This window comes from Chlorocebus sabaeus, chromosome 2, assembly GCF_047675955.1.
Source record: "Chlorocebus sabaeus isolate Y175 chromosome 2, mChlSab1.0.hap1, whole genome shotgun sequence".
NCBI lineage: Eukaryota > Metazoa > Chordata > Mammalia > Primates > Cercopithecidae > Chlorocebus > Chlorocebus sabaeus.
This window is the reverse complement of record NC_132905.1, coordinates 30,037,163-30,055,140: the sequence shown is the minus strand read 5'-3', so window position 1 is coordinate 30,055,140 and position 17,978 is coordinate 30,037,163. Positions and strand designations below refer to the sequence as shown.

Below are 17,978 nucleotides of genomic sequence, written 5' to 3'. Positions count from 1 at the left end.
CTGCATTTTCAGGTGTTTTACACTGAGAAAATAATGAAATGGTGAATTACTTGTTTAATTTGGAAATTTACACATTTATAAAGCAATTACCCTTTGAAAGCCATTCTGAAAACTCTTCAAGAATTCTGTTAATCACTTGTTTGGATTTTCAGAATTGTATTGTAAATCAATTCATTCTAGTATGCCTCAAATGGACAGCCATAAAAACATATACATTTAACTCCTATCATCTGATAGTACAAGTGATACATGATACATTTTAATTATAACTCAAATGAAGTAGAGTGGAAGTAGGGAATAATATAGTGGCTGAGAGAAAGAAAATTCATACTTCCTTTAAAAGGAATATTATTTAAATTCCCCAAAATCTCTAGCCTCTGAGAGCTGGTCATTCAATCTTGTGTGGGTTCCATCTAATAAAATTGAAACCTTTCACACTCAACTGGGCCCTTCTCATTCTTCACCAAAAAGCAAATCTTCATACATGCTTGTCATGTAAAGGAAGAAAGTAAGTTTAGTGGGAAGTAGACTTTTTACCCTACTCTTTGCTTTTTTTCTGGCCAAAATACCTACAAAGCCAGTCTTCTGCAAGGAGAATAGCTATATGGAAACTCTCTGTGCTCTGAGATTTTTCCATATGTTAACTGAGTTTAATAATAATGTTTACTATAATGTTTACTTCTTAGGGTTATTATGAATATTCTGTAAGTAAATATGCTAACCACGCTTAAGAAATATCTAGCACAATGAAAATATTCAATAAATGTGAGTTTGCTGGTTTTGTAAACAATAAATTTTTAAAGAGATAGTTGACTTCATGTTCTTGACATGCGATATAACTGCATATTTTAGATGTTTCACAGAGGAAAGAAATGAGTAGTTGCTCATTGCTTACTATGGGAATTTACAAATTTATAAAGCAATTGTACTTTGAAAGTTATCCTCAAAGTTATTCTTGTTTTTCAGTGTTGGTTGTTTTCGCTTCGCTTTTTTCTGCTGTCACTTTGAAGATGCAAAAGTGATTTGCTTTGAAAACATAAATGAAATAGTCACATGGTGATAAGACCATTGAACTCTTTTTGTTTAAAGATAGAACTTTTGTCATTTCCACATTGAGAATGTTCATGTAAAAATAAAACAGCCTATTTTTTTTAACAAATGCCTCATTTAGGCAAGGTGATAAAACACAGATGAAGCCCTCTCTCTGACAACCCATGTCTTCTCCTCTGACAATGAAATTTATAAGGCAACATCTCAACTTTTTGTCTAAAGTAGCTAAGTAGAAACTTCTACTTGGATCTGAAAAGGTGGTCCTGGCCAGGCGCAGTGGCTCACGCCTGTAATCCCAGCACTTTGGGAGGCCAAGGTGGTGGATCACCTGAGGTCAGGAGTTCGAGACCAGCCTGACCAATGTGGTGAAATGCTGTCTCTACTAAAAAAAAATACAAAAATTAGCCAGGCATGGAGGCGTGCACCTGTATAGTACCAGCTACTTAGAAGGCTGAGACAGGAGAATTGCTTGAAGTTGGGAGGCGGAGGTTGCAGTGAGCCAAGATCATGCCACTGCACTTCAGCCTGGGTGACAGAGCAAGACTCTGTCTCAAAAAAAAAAAAAAAGAAAGAAAGAAAGACAGAAAAAAGAAAAGAAAAGCTGGTCCTGATTGAATAATACCTTTCTAATTATTTCTTAGAATTGTTATTTGTATAACCAGATGTGTCCTTAATGTCCTTTGTAGGTGGTTCTTCCTACTCTGGCCTGTTTGAGAATAGCAGTTTATGAAGAAGGAGGTAAATTCATTGGCCACCGTATCTTGCCAGTGCAAGCCATTCGGCCAGGTATGGATAGTGTGCTGAGAAACTTTATCAAAGTTGCAAAGAAAATCATCACTGCTTAAAATATTACTAGAAAATGATTTAGTAAACTATTTTCTGCTTTGTAATTTTGTTACGTAACAAGGGCTATGAGATTTAGTTACCTGTTTTTGTGGCATGTTGTAGTATTAACATATTAGTCAACTCTTTCGACAATAATTATGTGTAACAAACAATCTGAAAACTTATATGCAAGTATTTATCTTCATGCTCATAGGTCTGTGGGTTGGCCAGGTTTGGCTGATCTAGCCTGGGCTCAGCAGCATAGCTGTGCTTCAGGTTCTGGGTTGGATCTATGTCTGTCCCACACGTGCTCACTCTGGGGCCCAGGCTGAAGTGGCAGTTCCTTCCACAATATGGACTTCTCTTGGCAGACCATTGGAATACAGAGGGCCAGTCTAATTCTGCGTGTGCATTTTAAGCCTGTGCTTACACCAAAATACTAATATACCGTTGACCAAAGCACAGCTTAAGCACAAGTCAAGAAATCACGTCAAAGCTGGGCATGGCGGCTCACCCCCATAATCTCAGCACTTTGGGAGGCTGAGGCAGGAGGATCTCTTGAAGCCAGAAGTTTGAAACCAGCCTGGGCAACAGAGTGAGACCCTGTCTCTACAAAAAATAGTAATAACAATTAAAAAAAAAAAGAAGTCATGTCAAGTATAATTCTATTATGGGGGCAAGTTTGGATCAATAATTCAGTCTATGACATATGATTTTGAATTCTCTTTTGTAGGAAAAAAAAACATATGGTTGGAAAGGAAAAAATCACAATGAATGTTTTCTTTTCTGATGAGAAAAATAATACCTTATCATTCATAACTGTTATTAAAATGAAAAAAGTGACCTGTTTTTCATCTAAAGTAACCTGAAATACATGCTTTCGTCACATAGATGTGCATACTTATAACTAACATTGGGAAGGAAATATGTGCTACACAGCATTATTCTCACCTTCCAGGCTATCACTATATATGTCTAAGGAATGAAAGGAACCAGCCTCTGATGCTGCCTGCTGTCTTTGTCTACATAGAAGTGAAAGACTATGTGCCAGACACATATGCAGGTAAACAACTTAACTCAAATACCCCTTTACTCAAAGGGGCATTTCTCTCTAGGTCACCATATATTTTTGGGTTAGTGGAAGGAAAACTGAACCAAACAAAACAGGAGATTCTGGCTTCAGAATCACCCCTACTTTCGTATGTGTGTTTAGAGGTAAATTGCTTGAGCCATTGTGAATACATTTTAATTTAATGTATTTTAATTAAAATCATAACACCTCAGTTTTTTGAATATTTATTCCCTGGTAGTCTTATTATCATGGGCCCAGCACTTACCAACTCATGTTATCCATTACAACAGATGTCTAGGTCTGTACACTGAATTTGTCTTCCACCAATTTTAGAATGCTGATTCTTTTCATGGGTGACATCCTAAATTTAAGGAATTAACCAAGAATCATAAACATAAATGCTTATAGTGCCAAGTAGCTTGGGTGTAAGACACTGGGGAGTACTGGAGACCATGGTAAGCTTGTGGCACATGGTCCATCCAAAGCTGGCAGCCATAACTCATTCCAGCTAGGCACTGCCATTCAAATGATAACTATATTGCCAAATCATTGGGTTATCTCAACAGTCTGGAAAGCAGGCTTTTTATGTGAAATGTCTCCATTTATGAAACATCATTTGAGCCAAATAGGACAATTGTGTGGGCCATTGCTGGAATGGATAGGCCCCCTCAAAAAGAAACTAAAGAATCAAGAATATTGAAGGATCCTGAGTTGAAGCCTGACCAGTTTGACTCTCAGAACTAAACTCTTAATTTGTCTCTTCCTGAAGTTTCAACAGAGTCCTAACCCTTGTCCGTGTTCAAAGTGTTGGTTAGAGGAGTAGATAGTTGTATGGGTAGATGGAAGAATGGAAGATGGATAATGACTGGGTGGATGGATGGATGGATGGGTGGGTAGATGGGTGATGAATGAATGCATGGACTGATGGTCAGACAGATGAGTAAGTAGATGAATGATGGATAATCAATACCTCCAGGACCTTTGATCTAAAATGTCTCTTCCCTATTTAGATGTCATTGAAGCTTTATCAAACCCAATCCGGTATGTGAACCTGATGGAGCAGAGAGCTAAGCAATTGGCTGCTTTGACACTGGAAGATGAAGAAGAAGTAAAGAAAGAGGTGAGAGGGTGTTTTAATCTCACACACAGCATTAAGCATGACTTCCACACCTACTTGTTGGCTTTGTCTAGGTAATATCACATACCTCAGGAGAAGAAATAGCACATTGGAACACTTTCATGGAGTTCAGCATCATGTCACAGAACATCTAGATGACTGACTTAAATTTTTCACATTTCATTTTCTTTTGGTGTTCTGTGGATACCATGAGCATCTTATCTTGTGATAAAATTAAACTGTACACATCTTGCTATTTCCATTGAAACTTTCTACATGATTTCATGCAAATTAAAGGTGATAAAGGCACTTAAAAAGGAAGATAATCATCAAATCATTTAGGGTTTCCCTTTGTCTTTAATGTAGCATGCAGGATTTTCAAAGTGCTTTTCTGATTTTTTATAACACATAAAATATTTATATTTAACACAATACCTGGAAAATAGTATGAGCCATGAAGAGTCTACTATCATTATTAGATGGTTTATTTACATATTATAATGTATGTCCTCCAAATAATTGATATATTATTCCAAATTAGATGTCACAATGCAAAGCATAATTAAGGAAGGATCTAAAAATAGTAGAAATGAAGTTTAAAAATACAAAGCTTCTATGTAGACTGGCAGTCTTTTTGCTTTTAAAAAAGTGAATTATAGCTTGATTATTAAAGGTGACACTAATATTAAAAATAGTGATAAAATTTTGCTATTTTCATATTTTGTTCAGAGGAAAAACTTGAGAAAAAAGATAGAAAATGGAGAACTGTCAGTATTGGAGGAAAGAAACTTGAAAATTGTTTTAATAACTGTAACTAATAGTTATCCATTAAATAGTTCATTTAAATAGTCTATTAAAGTTGATATTGTTCATTAAGTCATGCTTTTCTTATTTCAAAAGCATTCTAGATTTATCATAGAAAATTTAAAACATAAAAATGACAAAAGAAAACAACAAAGAAATCAACTGTAATTCAAATATCCCATCCACTCAGAGATAGCCACTGTGAATATGGGTGTATACATATCTAGCCTTTTTATGCACAACTGTTACTCTTTCATAAAATGGGATAATATTCATAGTTTGTGTTGTAAGTGAAAATAAAAGTATTAAGTATCTCATTGTCCATGTCATTAAATATTCTTCTATGACATGACTTTTAATAACTCATAACCTTCTATCATATAGCTCCACCATAATTTAATTACTAAGCCCCCAATTATTGGATATTTGCAATGCTGCACTATTTTATTTTATTTTATTTATGGGTACATACTTGGCATATATGTTATGGGGTGCATTTGATATTCTGATACAGGCATACTGATTTTTGTACACTGATTTTTAATTCTACAACTTCACTGAATGTTCATCAGTTCTAATAGCTTGTTGGTGGAGTCATTCGGTTTTTCCAAATATAAGATCATACCATCTGCAAACAGGGATAATTTGACTTCTTCCGATTTGGATGCCCTTTTTTCATTTTCTTGTCTAATTGCTCTAGCTTGGATTTCCAGTACTATGTTGAATAATAGTGGTGAAAGTGAGCATCCTTGTCTTATTCCAGATCTCAGAGGAAAGGCTTTCAGTTTTTCTTCATTCAGTTTGATACTAGCTGTTGAACTGTTATATATGGCTTTCATTGTGTTGATATATGTTCCTTCTATACCCAGGTAGGGTTTTTTTGAGAGTTTTTACCAGAAGGGATGTTGAATTTTATCAAAAGCTTTTTCAACATCAATTGAAATGATCATGTGGGTTTTTTTCCCTTCATTCTGCTGATATGATGTATCACATTGATTGATTTGCGTATGTTGAACCATCCTTGCTTCTCTGGGATAAATCCCACTTGGGAGAATAATAGCTCAGCCCCTTGCTTGTGGTGGGCAACTTCTGTGTTGCAGTTCATGCTCCCAAGCGCCCTGTGGGATCAGCCTGAGACTGGAGTTTGCCTGAGGCCACATTTCGACTTATCTTCTTTCCTGTCTTAACTTGTTTGCCTCACCTCCCTTCAGTTTTTTCCTGAGACCATTCTCTCAGTAACTCATGTGCTCAAGAATCCTCATGTCCACTTCTGCTTCTAGGGAAACTAGCAATGCTAAGTAGCTTGCTGTTTTATAAATAAATACAAGAATGAGTTCTCTTTCTGAATTAATTCTTAATTAGTTAATTAAGAATTTAAATATTTGGCAATACTTACATCTTTCATTCTGATATTTCTTCAACGATAATAGTGCTTTTTCTCTTTTCCATGACCTTTAAAAGATTAAGGCTATTCTATGAGTCTTTCATTTTACTCATATGGACATTAGTATGAAATTAATTTCTCTCTTTGGAAATCCATCAAAGGTTCTCAAATTCTTTTCTCTTTTTCCTGCTTTACTTAATAGCATATTTAATAAAGTATAATTAAAGGTAAGGATAATTTACATAGATATAAATAAATCACTATTAATAGCATTCTTCTCTAAATAGAAAACAGGACCTATTAGGTACAATGCAGATTACCTGAGTGGCAAAGTTATCTGAATACCAAACCCCTATGACACACCTATATAACAAACCCTCGTGTGTACACCGAACCTAAAATAAAAGTTAAAAAAAAAAACAAAAAACCGGAATGTCTTTTTTCAACTGGATGTATTTTATTCTGTAAGAAATAGAGGTTAAATGAAAGCATTTTCAAGTGAAATTACATGTATTTTCGGTATTTAGAGGAAATACTTTTTAGATTATCAACTTTAACCTATTAGTTAGCCATTGTGTCTAAGGAATAAGCACTTGCTTCAAGAGAACATTTCAACACTACCATATTTCAGCCTACTTTTTATGTTGTCTGACATACATGTGCTTGTGAGTGAGCTGAAATTTATCTAAAATTGTTTGCAAATATTAGCTGGCTGTGCTGACACATCCCAGCTACTTGGGAGCCTGAGGCAGGGGAATTGCTTGAGTCCAGGAGAAAGAGGCTGCAATGAACTATGAATGCACTACTATACCCTAGCCTGGGCGACAGAGACCGTGTCTCTTAAAAATAAAATAAAATAGTGGGCCGGGCGCGGTGGCTCAAGCCTGTAATCCCAGCACTTTGGGAGGCCGAGATGGGCGGATCACGAGGTCAGGAGATCAAGACCATCCTGGCTAACACAGTGAAACCCCGTCTCTACTAAAAAATACAAAAACGTAGCCGGGCGAGGTGGTGGGCGCCTGTAGTCCCATGTACTCGGGAGGCTGAGGCAGGAGAATGGCGTAAACCTGGGAGGCGGAGCTTGCAGTGAGCTGAGGTCCGGCCACTGCACTCCAGCCTGGGCGGCAGAGCGAGACTCCGTCTCAAAAAAAATAAATAAATAAATAAATAAAATAAAATAAAATAACATAACATAAAATAAAATAAAATAAAATGAGATAAAATTGTTTGTAAATATTTCCTAATTCAGTGTATGGCTCCGATTAGATATAGTAATTGAGCTAAAGGTCTCATAATGGAATATTTTCCTAATGGTGCTTCAGAGAGACAATTTCTGTAGTGACTAGGGGAAAATGTCACCCTAAAGAATGAGAGACATAAGGCCTTTGAGATTGTAGGACTCTTTTTACAAATCGATGTCCTTTGAAAACCTTATCTTTGCACCATCAAAAAGGTATTTCAGGAGAATAAAATGTACAAAACTACGGAAGTAGTTTCAGGTCACTCTTATTTTTGTTGTTCTTTTCTTAAAGGTGAGCAGAAAGCATTTTTAGAAATGTATAATATTGTTTAAACTTGGACAGTATTTGGACATTTTTCAGTTTTAGAAATAACTTTAGAGGCATTGAATCACATAAACTCTGTATTGGTCTAACAGAGAAAATACGATTTTTTTTCCTTTGACATGTCTAAACTCTTAACTGGCCTCATTTTTACAACTCAAGAAAAAAAAAAAATCATTTGCCCCAACATGTAATGCTAGGAAAGAAAAGTCATTTCACACTTTGAGCACCAGTGTGTCTTTTTTTTCTTGTCTTAGAATAATGTAAGCTTGTTTGAATGATGCCATTGAAAATAAGTAACTGTGGTTTTCTCTGAAGAAAATTCTATCTAGGACATAGCAGGCACTGGAGACACTATTTTAGCAGCAAAGACTTTTTTAGTATCATCATTTTAATGTGATGCTTCTAAAGGTCATTTCTGTTTGAACATTAAAAACTTCATTGGACTGCAAAATATTACCAGGTTTTTAATAGTCTTATAAATTATCTTCCTAGAGTAATTTATAAACCAAATAGATAGGTGGAATTTTCCCCCATGATTTGAACAATAGATATTCATCTCAGATAAAGCAAAAATATATTATTCAGATTATATTATACATATATTATGTGTATAATATATATTAGGTTACATATTATCTGAATAATGGTTGGAAGTGAAGGAATAATAAAGATTTGTTATTGGATTTATTTTGTCTTTGTAAATTCAGAGTAGTAGATTAGTCAAGTTGTAGAAAAGTGCCTTAGTGAATCCTAACAAGGTATAACATTCACGGTTAATTCTTCTAAATAAAAAGTCACGTAGAAAAATTTTAAAACATAGTAAACTAAAGAAATAAAAATTTAAAACCCTCTAATTCTGCAAATACTGTTAACATTTTTAATGTATATCCTTCTAGCACGTTTCCTATGTAAATTTTCCTTTGTTTATTTTTTGAAACGAAGTCTTGCTCTGTCGCCCAGGCTAGAGTGCCGTGGCATGATCTCCGCTCACTGCAACCTCTGCCTCCCGGGTTCAAGCGATTCTCCTGCCTCCGCCGGGTTCAAGCGATTCTCCTGCCTCAGCCTCCTGAGTAGCCAGGACTGCAGGCACTCACCACCACACCCGGCTAATTTTTATCTTTTTAGTAGAGACAGGCTAGGCTCTTCTTGAACACCTGACCTCAGGTAATCCACCTGCCTCGGCCTCCCAAAGTGCTGGGATTACAGGCGTGAGCCCCCGTGGCTGACTTCTATGCACATTTTTTAAAATAATTTTTTAAATGTTTTACAGACCGAATAATGTAATTACAGAGATGCCTAGTGAAATATCATAACACATTTTTTCTTTTGTATCTTTAAAATACCTATAAAAGAAAAAAGTAAATATCTCATACATTTATTAGGAAATATTTTGTGATAATCTCATAAATGCAATATTTGAAAGTGACTTTTTTAATGTTAGAGAAGTCAAGAAAAAATAAATATAATGAGCAGTTACTGAGTGCTTACTGTATATCTGACACTATATTGAGCCCTTTATTTTATTTTTCTTTGATCAAGACGGGGTTTCAATATGTTGCCCAAGCTGGTTTTCAACTCCCAGTTCAAGCAATCCTCCCCCTTCCGCCTCCCAAAGCACTGAGATTACAGGGGTGATTCACCATGCCTGGCCATGAAGCTTTTACTGTATTCACTCACTTAAGTCTTAAAACCTCCGGATGTCCTAATTACCATTATTTCCATTTAACAAGTGAAGAAACTAAGGCACTGAGGAGTTAAATTGCTTGCCTGTGCCACACTATTGGTAAAGAAAAGAGTTAGGATTGAAATTCTAACTACAAGGATTTCAGTCCTTGGGTTCTACAACTCATGTTCCACATCAGCACTTCTCCACCTTAAGTGTAAAGACAAGGGCATCGTGATAAAATGCTGATCCTGATTCACTGGGTCTGGGGTAGGGCCTGGGACTCAGCATCTCTAATAAGCCCCCAAGTGATGGGGTACTGCTGGTCCTTGGAGCACAGTTTAACAAGCATCTTCACCACACATGCACCACCTCTGTAACAAAGCTGTAATTTTCTGGTAACCTTTAGCAAGGATGGGCCCTTCGTTCATCTTTCTGTCCTCCGTAGCAGGTTACCTGAATGAGTGAGCACAGAGTATAAGACCTTTACCTTAAATAGTAACATCTTTTGGTTGAATTTTTAGTTGAATGTCAAGAATTTTCCCCCTTTAATCACTGGATGTTGTCAGAACTTATTCTTCAGAAAGTTAGGTTTATCTTTGTGGGTTCTATTTGATTGGTTTGTGCATTGGCTGGCCAAAATACATATCCCTCAACTTGAAAGTTACGAAAGCTGTATTCATTTGCCAAGCATTCATTTCCATACTTGGGAAAGTTGTCATCTAAGACAGAGTCCCTGACACTACAAACCTGACCCAGGCCTCAAGGCCAAAAATGTTCACAAGAATTCCCAACATCGTCTGTGTTTTCATCCTGCAAGTAAAAGTGTGTGAGTGGTCTTTGTGTAATATTGATGTTGAAAAGGAAAAGTTGTTTGGTAATACTAAAAGTTTATTTATTCCAAAGGGCCTACTTTTTATATTGTCTGACTCACATGTTCTTGTGAGTGAGCTGAAATTCATCTAAAATTGTTTGCAAATATTAGCTGAGTGTTCTAACACATGCCTGTAATCCCAGCTCTCGGGAGCCTGAGGCAGGAGAATTGCTTGAGTCTAGAAGGTAGAGGCCGCAATGAGCTGTAAATGCACTACTGCACCCTAGCCTGGGTGACAGAGATCATGTCTCTTAAAAATAAATAAAATAAAATAAAATACTTGGTAAATATTTCCTAATTCAGTGTATGGCCCCAATTTGATTATTTGAATAATGATATGAATTTCGCCAATAAAATAATGTGACATCAATAGAATCCAAGGTAGTGCTTTCATAAGGTTACAATGTTTTGCCCAAGGCCTTGGATACCATTTAATTATTCAAAACAGAAGTTTGATGTTTCATTCACAATTAAGAACTTGACACTAAAATCAAAGATGAGGTTTACAGTTCATTTTGGATTCTCTTTAAATAAACTTCTTCCTCCTTCAAATCTTCCTCCTCAAATAATAAATTTGCAAGATATTAATTTATAGAAACAATAGTTTATCAAAATCCCTGAACTTTAAAGCATCCAATACAGTAAAAAGAAAAGGTTTTCCATTAAATAATGGCACCATCTCTTTCATTTCTATACTGTACAGATTTGGCATTCACAATGCACTTCCATTGGATGCCTTGGATAAAACTGGGTCCTAACTAGGAAAACCGTAGTAATCCCCATTTTTAGAGAAGGGAACAATTGCTCATTATGGTAGAGTGATTTGGTGCCTAATATCAATGGCCAGTAAGTTGAAGAACTACGGTCTTTTTAAATAAGTATCAAGAAAAGACCATTCATTCACGTGACTTGAAACTGGTCAATGATTGGTTCAAATCAACTGCTTTTGCAAATATCTTCCATAAAAATTTCTAAAATTTCAGTGAATTCTAATGAGGGACTTTGGATTCATCTGCCTAAAATAGGAATGAGTACAGTAACTTAAATATCCATGTCATGTCCAATTATAAAATCATGGCTCTCAATTAATGATGAAGTTTTTCACTCGGCTTTAGAGCCGGGCTTCTCAAATTTTAATTTGCATACAGGTGTAGGAAATGGGGGGCGTGTAGGTCAAAGGATACAAAGCAGGAAATATGTAGGATGAACAAGTAACAAAATCTAATGTACAGCATGAGGACTATAATTAATACTCGTGTATCGTAGTCAGAATTTTTTCTAAATGAGTAGATTATAACTGTTCCTGCCACAGGGGTACAAAATGGGTAACTGTGTGAGATGATGGATATGTCTTTTGTTCCCTTATAGTAACCATTTTACTCTATGTAGGTATCTTATAACACATTGTAAGTCTTGAATATACACAATAAAATTTATTTTTTTAAAGGTGCATACAGATCACTTGAGAATCTTGTTACAATGCAGATTCAGATTCAGGGGGTCTGTCATAGATCACAAAACACTGCATATTTAACAAGCTTCCAGGTGATGCTTATGGCCCATGGACCATATTTGGAGTAGCAGGGCTCTCAAACTGTAGCATGTACCAGACTCACCCAGATGGCTTTCTAAAACACAGATTGATGGGCGTCATAGTCAAAGTTTCTGATTCAGTAGGTCTGGGGTGGACCCAAGAGTTTGCATCTCTAACAATTTGCAGTGAAGCTGATGCTGGTCTAGGGACCACACATTAAGAACTGCTGCTTTGAAGTCCTGCATCTTTCTTTCGCAAGAGCGTGGCTCTCCCCAGATGAAACCCATTAATTCCATCCACTCTAAAATGTCGGCTTAATCACAGAAACCTGGGAAGGGCTCCAGGAGACACTTTTTCTGGGAATTATCCAGAATTTGTCCTGTGAGCGATTGACCATAGTCCTTACCAAATGATTTGACTTAATTAATTTCAAAGATATATTTTCACAAAATTAATGTAAAGAGTTGTTGGTCTACTTTCTTTTAAAAAGAGAAATCCATGATTTCTACCTAACAGCCAAGGGTTTAATCCTTCTGATTTCTTTGGAAACTGTATCAAAACACTTCTAATAAATTAAAGTTGGTAGGAACATTTTTATATACATATATATTAAAGTTTATATATGTAACACATATAAATGAGTCAGCAGAGCTACGTTCCTTTACCCTTTTATAAACTTCTGAATAACCTGCTGCTATTATGCATTAAATACAAACTTTTTACAGACAGCAGAAAGCAGCATCTTCACTCTTTTCATTCATTGATTTATTCATTCATTCAGATTTTTTTTTTAAATTTTAGCCTAATATTAGGTGGTTCTTTACTTTCAGGACTTAGCCATTAATAGTATAGCTATTATTGTATACTAGCAGGAAAATAAATGTGAATTCATTCACTCATTCATTCAATTAAAAAAAAAACACAACTATGTGTCACTGTCATGGCCCTTATATGTGTAATGCTGAGGAAAATCAGATGCTCTCATAGCCCTTACAACTTGGAGGAAGAGAGTGACATTATAAAATTTATACATCTATATGTAAAATTGCAGCTGTTACTAATGTTCAACAAAATGATACCATGTGAGTGCTGATGACTCATGCGAGTGCTTATATGATGACACAAACATGCTGTGTCAAAATTCACTTGAACTCATGCTCCAGTTACCACTGGAAGAACTTGCTGGACATTAACTGTGCAAAACACCAAAAGTGCTTTACTTGGTGTTAATGAAGAAGTCAACAGATGAATTTATCCAGCTCGTTAAAGCTGTCTCTTGCTTCTAACTCACACTGGTAGACTCTTCAAAATTAGGAGTTTTGACATATTTCATTATGAAAAATTCTAAGCTAACATTGAAAGAACTGTATCAGGAACACCTATATATCAGCCACCTGGATTCCATAATTAAAATTTTGATGCTTTCACTTGATCACATATAAATCCCTCTATCCATTTATCAATCCATCTTAGTTCAATATGATGCATTTTAAAGTAGATTGCAAACATCAGTATACTTCACTCCTAAACATTTGGGAGTGCATACAGCAGGTTGAAGTTTGTAAGAATGATTCTGAATTTCTTAGAAATAGGAGGCAGATACATTATCTAATTTCATTCAAGTAATAGAAATTTAAGGTACAATTTGTACTCATGTTTGAAGAAGCTCCTCCTTAAGGGAAAGGCTGGCTCTAACAAAGCTACTTTCTGACAATATTTGTCCTCAGTGGAGTGGATTCCTGCATGATGAAATTATGAGACTCACCCATAATATGCTGGAAAAACTGATGGCCTTGCCTCTTACCCATGTGGTACCCATCCAAAGGAAGATGCTGTCATCCTAATCAGCTACACAGAAGGAACTGCACTCTTTAGATGACTCAGACGAGAAAAGCAAGATCCAACACCTCTAATAGCCCAGTAACACATATGATATTTGAAAGACCCTCCACTTACCATGTTAACCATTCAGTTAAATCCTCCAAATCCTAATTCTTTGCTGCTTAGCCATCAGATCCAAACTTTCAATGCCCAGGATGGAAATCTTTTCAACCAGTACATCAAATAGCTTTTCCTCCTTCTATAAAACTTATAAAGATGATCTTTTCAGTTACCCTTTTACTGCTCCATATGTATTCTATTTTCAATGCATTTCTGTTCATTTTGGAATTAGGAAGCCTATAAATTCTTTTTATATTTAATTTTAACATTCAAGTTAGGCATATTTTGAAGAAAAAGATATTGCAATGATTTCATTTAACCACTAGAGGGCAGGAACTTACTTATGTGGTTCATTCTGCACTTTTTTTTTTTTACCCACCTGAGCAAAATCTAGCTAATGCAACTAAAGTACTACTATCTTCTGAACCTTCTTTCCTTGATATTTGCTTAATTGGAATTTAAGTCTTTGAATCAAATTAAGAAAACTGACATTCCTAGGTTCTATCACAATTTCCAGTACCAGATTTTTATTCACTCATGAAAACAAATGATGGGGGAGAAATAAAGTATTGCCTTCTGCTGATTCTCTTGAGTGGGATAAGGAATTTGGTTTTTGCACTCTGGCTTACAGATTCGTATAGTGGGAATTATTTGATCTTTCAATCATAATATCAGAAAGTTCAATTTTAGTATTGTACTCCTACAGGTGCTTTTTTTCACTTTTCAGCCATTGTTTTGCTTAACTTATTTAACTTTGTATATACGGATGCCTTTGTAGTGCAACAGGGTAGTTCTTTGAGAATTATGTTTACATGTATACATCTCTATCTCAGCAGCAAGTTATTATTACGGTTCCTTAAGCTGCTGTTATCACAGAGTGGACTGATGCAGTAGAAAAATTTAATCTTTACCATGTAGTACATATTCAAATACTTGCTCACAGTTTCCTGTGTGACCTCTGACAAGTTACATGACTTTTAATAAAGTTTTTGGTAAAGACTTCTAATAACACTTCCGATTTTTTTGCTATGTTATGGTGCTGTGAGTGTTGCCTACACTGATTGGCTGTGAAAGAGCTATTGTATATAACAGTATCTAACCCAGGATGACCTACAGCCACTTCTAATCGCAGTGTCCATTCGGTAAATGTAGTCAATTAAAATTTGTATCTATGGGCCAGGCGAGGTGGCTCACATCTGTAATCCAGCACTTTGGGAGGCCGAGGTAGGCGGATTCCTTGAGGTCCAGAGTTCGAGACCAGCCTGGCCAACATGGTGAAACCCCATCTCTACTAAAAATACAAAAATTAGCTGGGAGTGGTGATGCATGCCTGTAATCCCAGCTACCCAGGAGGCTGAGGCAGGAGAATCACTTGAACCCGGGAGGTGGAGGTTGTAGTGAACCAAGATTGCACTACTGCACTCCAGTCTGGGTGACAGAGTGAGATTCCATCTCAAAAAAAAAAAAAAAAAATTTATCTACAGCCATTAGCAAAAAAGTTTAAACATCAGTCACATACGTTTGTTATTAAAGAATCTTACTTAACTTAGGCGTCCCCAACCAGCACTGGTCCATAGCCTGTTAGGAACTGGGCTGCACAGCAGAAAGCGGCAGGTGGGCAAGCAAGCAAAGCTTCATCTGTATTTGTAGCTGCTCCCCATCACTCAAATTACCCCCTGAGCTCCGCCTCCTGTCAGATCAGTAGTGGCATTCGATTCTCATAGGACTGTAAACCGTATTGTGAACTGCACATGTGAGGGATCTAGGTTGCACACTCCTTATGAAAATCTAATGCATGATGATCTGTTACTGTTTCCCATCACCCCCAAATGGGACCATCTAGCTGCAAGAAAACAATTTCAGGGCTCCCACTGATTCTACATTATGGTGAGTTGTATAATTATTTCATTATATATTACAATGTAACAATAATAATAGAAATAAAGTACACAATAAATACAACGCACTTGAATCATACTGAAACCATCCCCCCAGTAACCTCCTCTCCCCCTGGTCCATGAAAAAATTATCTTCCATGAAACTGGTCCTTGGGGACCACTGGGGACCCAGCTGGGGACCACTGACTTAACTTGTATATAACATTTGTCTCCAGAAAATCATAAGAGGTCCCTGGCAAGAGTCAGTCTGTGCAAGGATCTCCAAATTCCTTAGCCCAGTGTTTAATGTCCTCATTACTGACCCTCTTCTCTATGCCTTTGCTTGGGCACGGGGGCGAGAAGGTAAGAGTTGTGGGCTGCAGACTAGTTGGCTCCTGGCCCACTGAGTTCCCAGCACAGCCCTGTCCCTTCAGCATTGCTAAGGATGCATGGCTCACTCTTGCACCGTCTCAGAATCCCAGGCAAACTCTGCTCCTCCTGGCAGAGGGCACAGATTGGCAGCTTCTGGGCCAAATGCAGTCTGAAGATGTTCTCTGTTTGGCCTCTCAGTGACTGGAAACTGGGGGAGTTCACTCAAAAATTTAGTTTTTCAATTTTTCTCAAAACCTGGGCAGCAATAGGCTAAAAATGAACAGCAGCAACTGCCCCATTTACAGGCTGTCTCTCTCCTGCTCTGGACATGACCTCGCTTTGCCCTATTGCGTTAAATCCAGTCCACTTCACTGGTTTCTATCACTTCCATTAACTGCCTATTACTCTGCAGTGTGAATAGTATCCTTAGGGATTGTGTCCCTAGAGTGACACAGTCTACTCTACATAGAGACATCTCCAGGTGTGACACCTGGACTAAGTATTTCTCCAAAGCCTACTTCAAAGTCCAGCACCAACCCTTGGTGACCCCTTCATCCCCAACTGCAACCAGAAAGTATTTGCCTGACTGTTTACTTAACATTTATCTGCTTTTAAAAATATCTTTGATTTTAGATTTTACGTCCATTTTTGGAAGGTGGAGGCTTTGTCTCACATGCCCTTGATAAGCAGAGATGTATTTTTTTTCTTTATTTGACTCAAATTGACAATTGAACTTGGTTTCCCAAGGGCGTACAGCTACATGGAGTATCTGAAAACTCAATACAAAGCTTAAAATAAACTTGTTGGATCCAGTTTGAACGCACCTCCAACCTAACACCTCAAGACACTAATTTTAGTTGCCAAAAAAAAAGCCACCATTATTACTTTCACAGAAGCTGGTTTTCCCTAACTTCCATTCTTTCCTCCATCAAAATTTTCTTTTTCTCTATTCTTTTTCAGAGGGCTGATTTTAGTGAATTGTCACATTGGGAAGAATCTGGTTCATTCACCACATGGTTTTAGAAACCGACTTGGATATAATGGGGAAGGTCAGATCCCTACGAAACAGGGACATATTCCTATCTGCTTTCTAAAGCGGCTGAGTTTGGTAACCAAGGGCACCCTCTTCAGCTGGGAGGCCAGGAAAGCATTACCGCTGCTATATTTAAGACAAAGAACCACCCACTGTGGGTGTATAGGCCCCATGTAGTCAAATCTAGTTTTTCAAGGGAAGCAAGAAATCCATTGTTTCAGTATAAAATCACCTTAATTAAAAGATCTGACAACATTGGATGAGCCAAAGAAAATGCATCCATGTATCCCACTGGGACCATGAGTTTCCAGTTTGCAATGCCTTGCTGAACAAAACATACACAATCCTTTCCCTTTGCATATAATTCTAGGGAGAATTTTTCTGATGGATGTAACTAAATAGTGCCATAGTGAGCTATACAGGCTGCCCTGGTTACTTGTTTAGGCTCCTGTCTCCCCTAATTGATGTCCAGCCACTGCTACTAAGGGCTCTTCCAGCACTCAGCAGGCTGTAGTAAACAAGCAGGGATGATCTGTTGAATTAAAACAAGTTCTGCCATCACTTAATGCAGTTTTGGAAGATGCTTTAAAGATGATTTGGGAAACAGATTAAAAGCCACTGGTGACAATCAGTGTCACTATTTTCACTTTTATCTTACTTTTTATAAAAATGTTATTATACGACAATTTTTCATCTGCAATGATGTGCCAAAATGTCGCAATGTTGGGCTCCAAATGGCTTCTGGAAAAATGTATTTCCTAATGTATTTTTAAAATGTGCTACAAAGTAGAACATTGGGATAGCCTCATTGTCAGTAAAACCTGCCCTGATAAAGAGTTACAGAGAATTTAGCACATTGAAAAGCAA

The 17,978-nt window shown here is 36.9% G+C and overlaps 1 protein-coding gene across 4 annotated transcripts in view; it reads left to right on the top strand.

Moving 5' to 3' along the window:
• Positions 1-17,978, top strand: part of PLCB1 (phospholipase C beta 1) — a 761,313-nt gene that overhangs the window by 609,526 nt on the left and 133,809 nt on the right. For all 4 annotated transcript variants that reach the window (XM_008018384.3, XM_008018395.3, XM_037990865.2 and 1 more), the window contains exons 21-23: positions 1,737-1,836; positions 2,834-2,938; positions 3,958-4,067. In XM_008018384.3, coding sequence (XP_008016575.3) covers positions 1,737-1,836; positions 2,834-2,938; positions 3,958-4,067 — 315 coding nt within the window. The remainder of the gene's footprint in view (positions 1-1,736; positions 1,837-2,833; positions 2,939-3,957; positions 4,068-17,978) is intronic.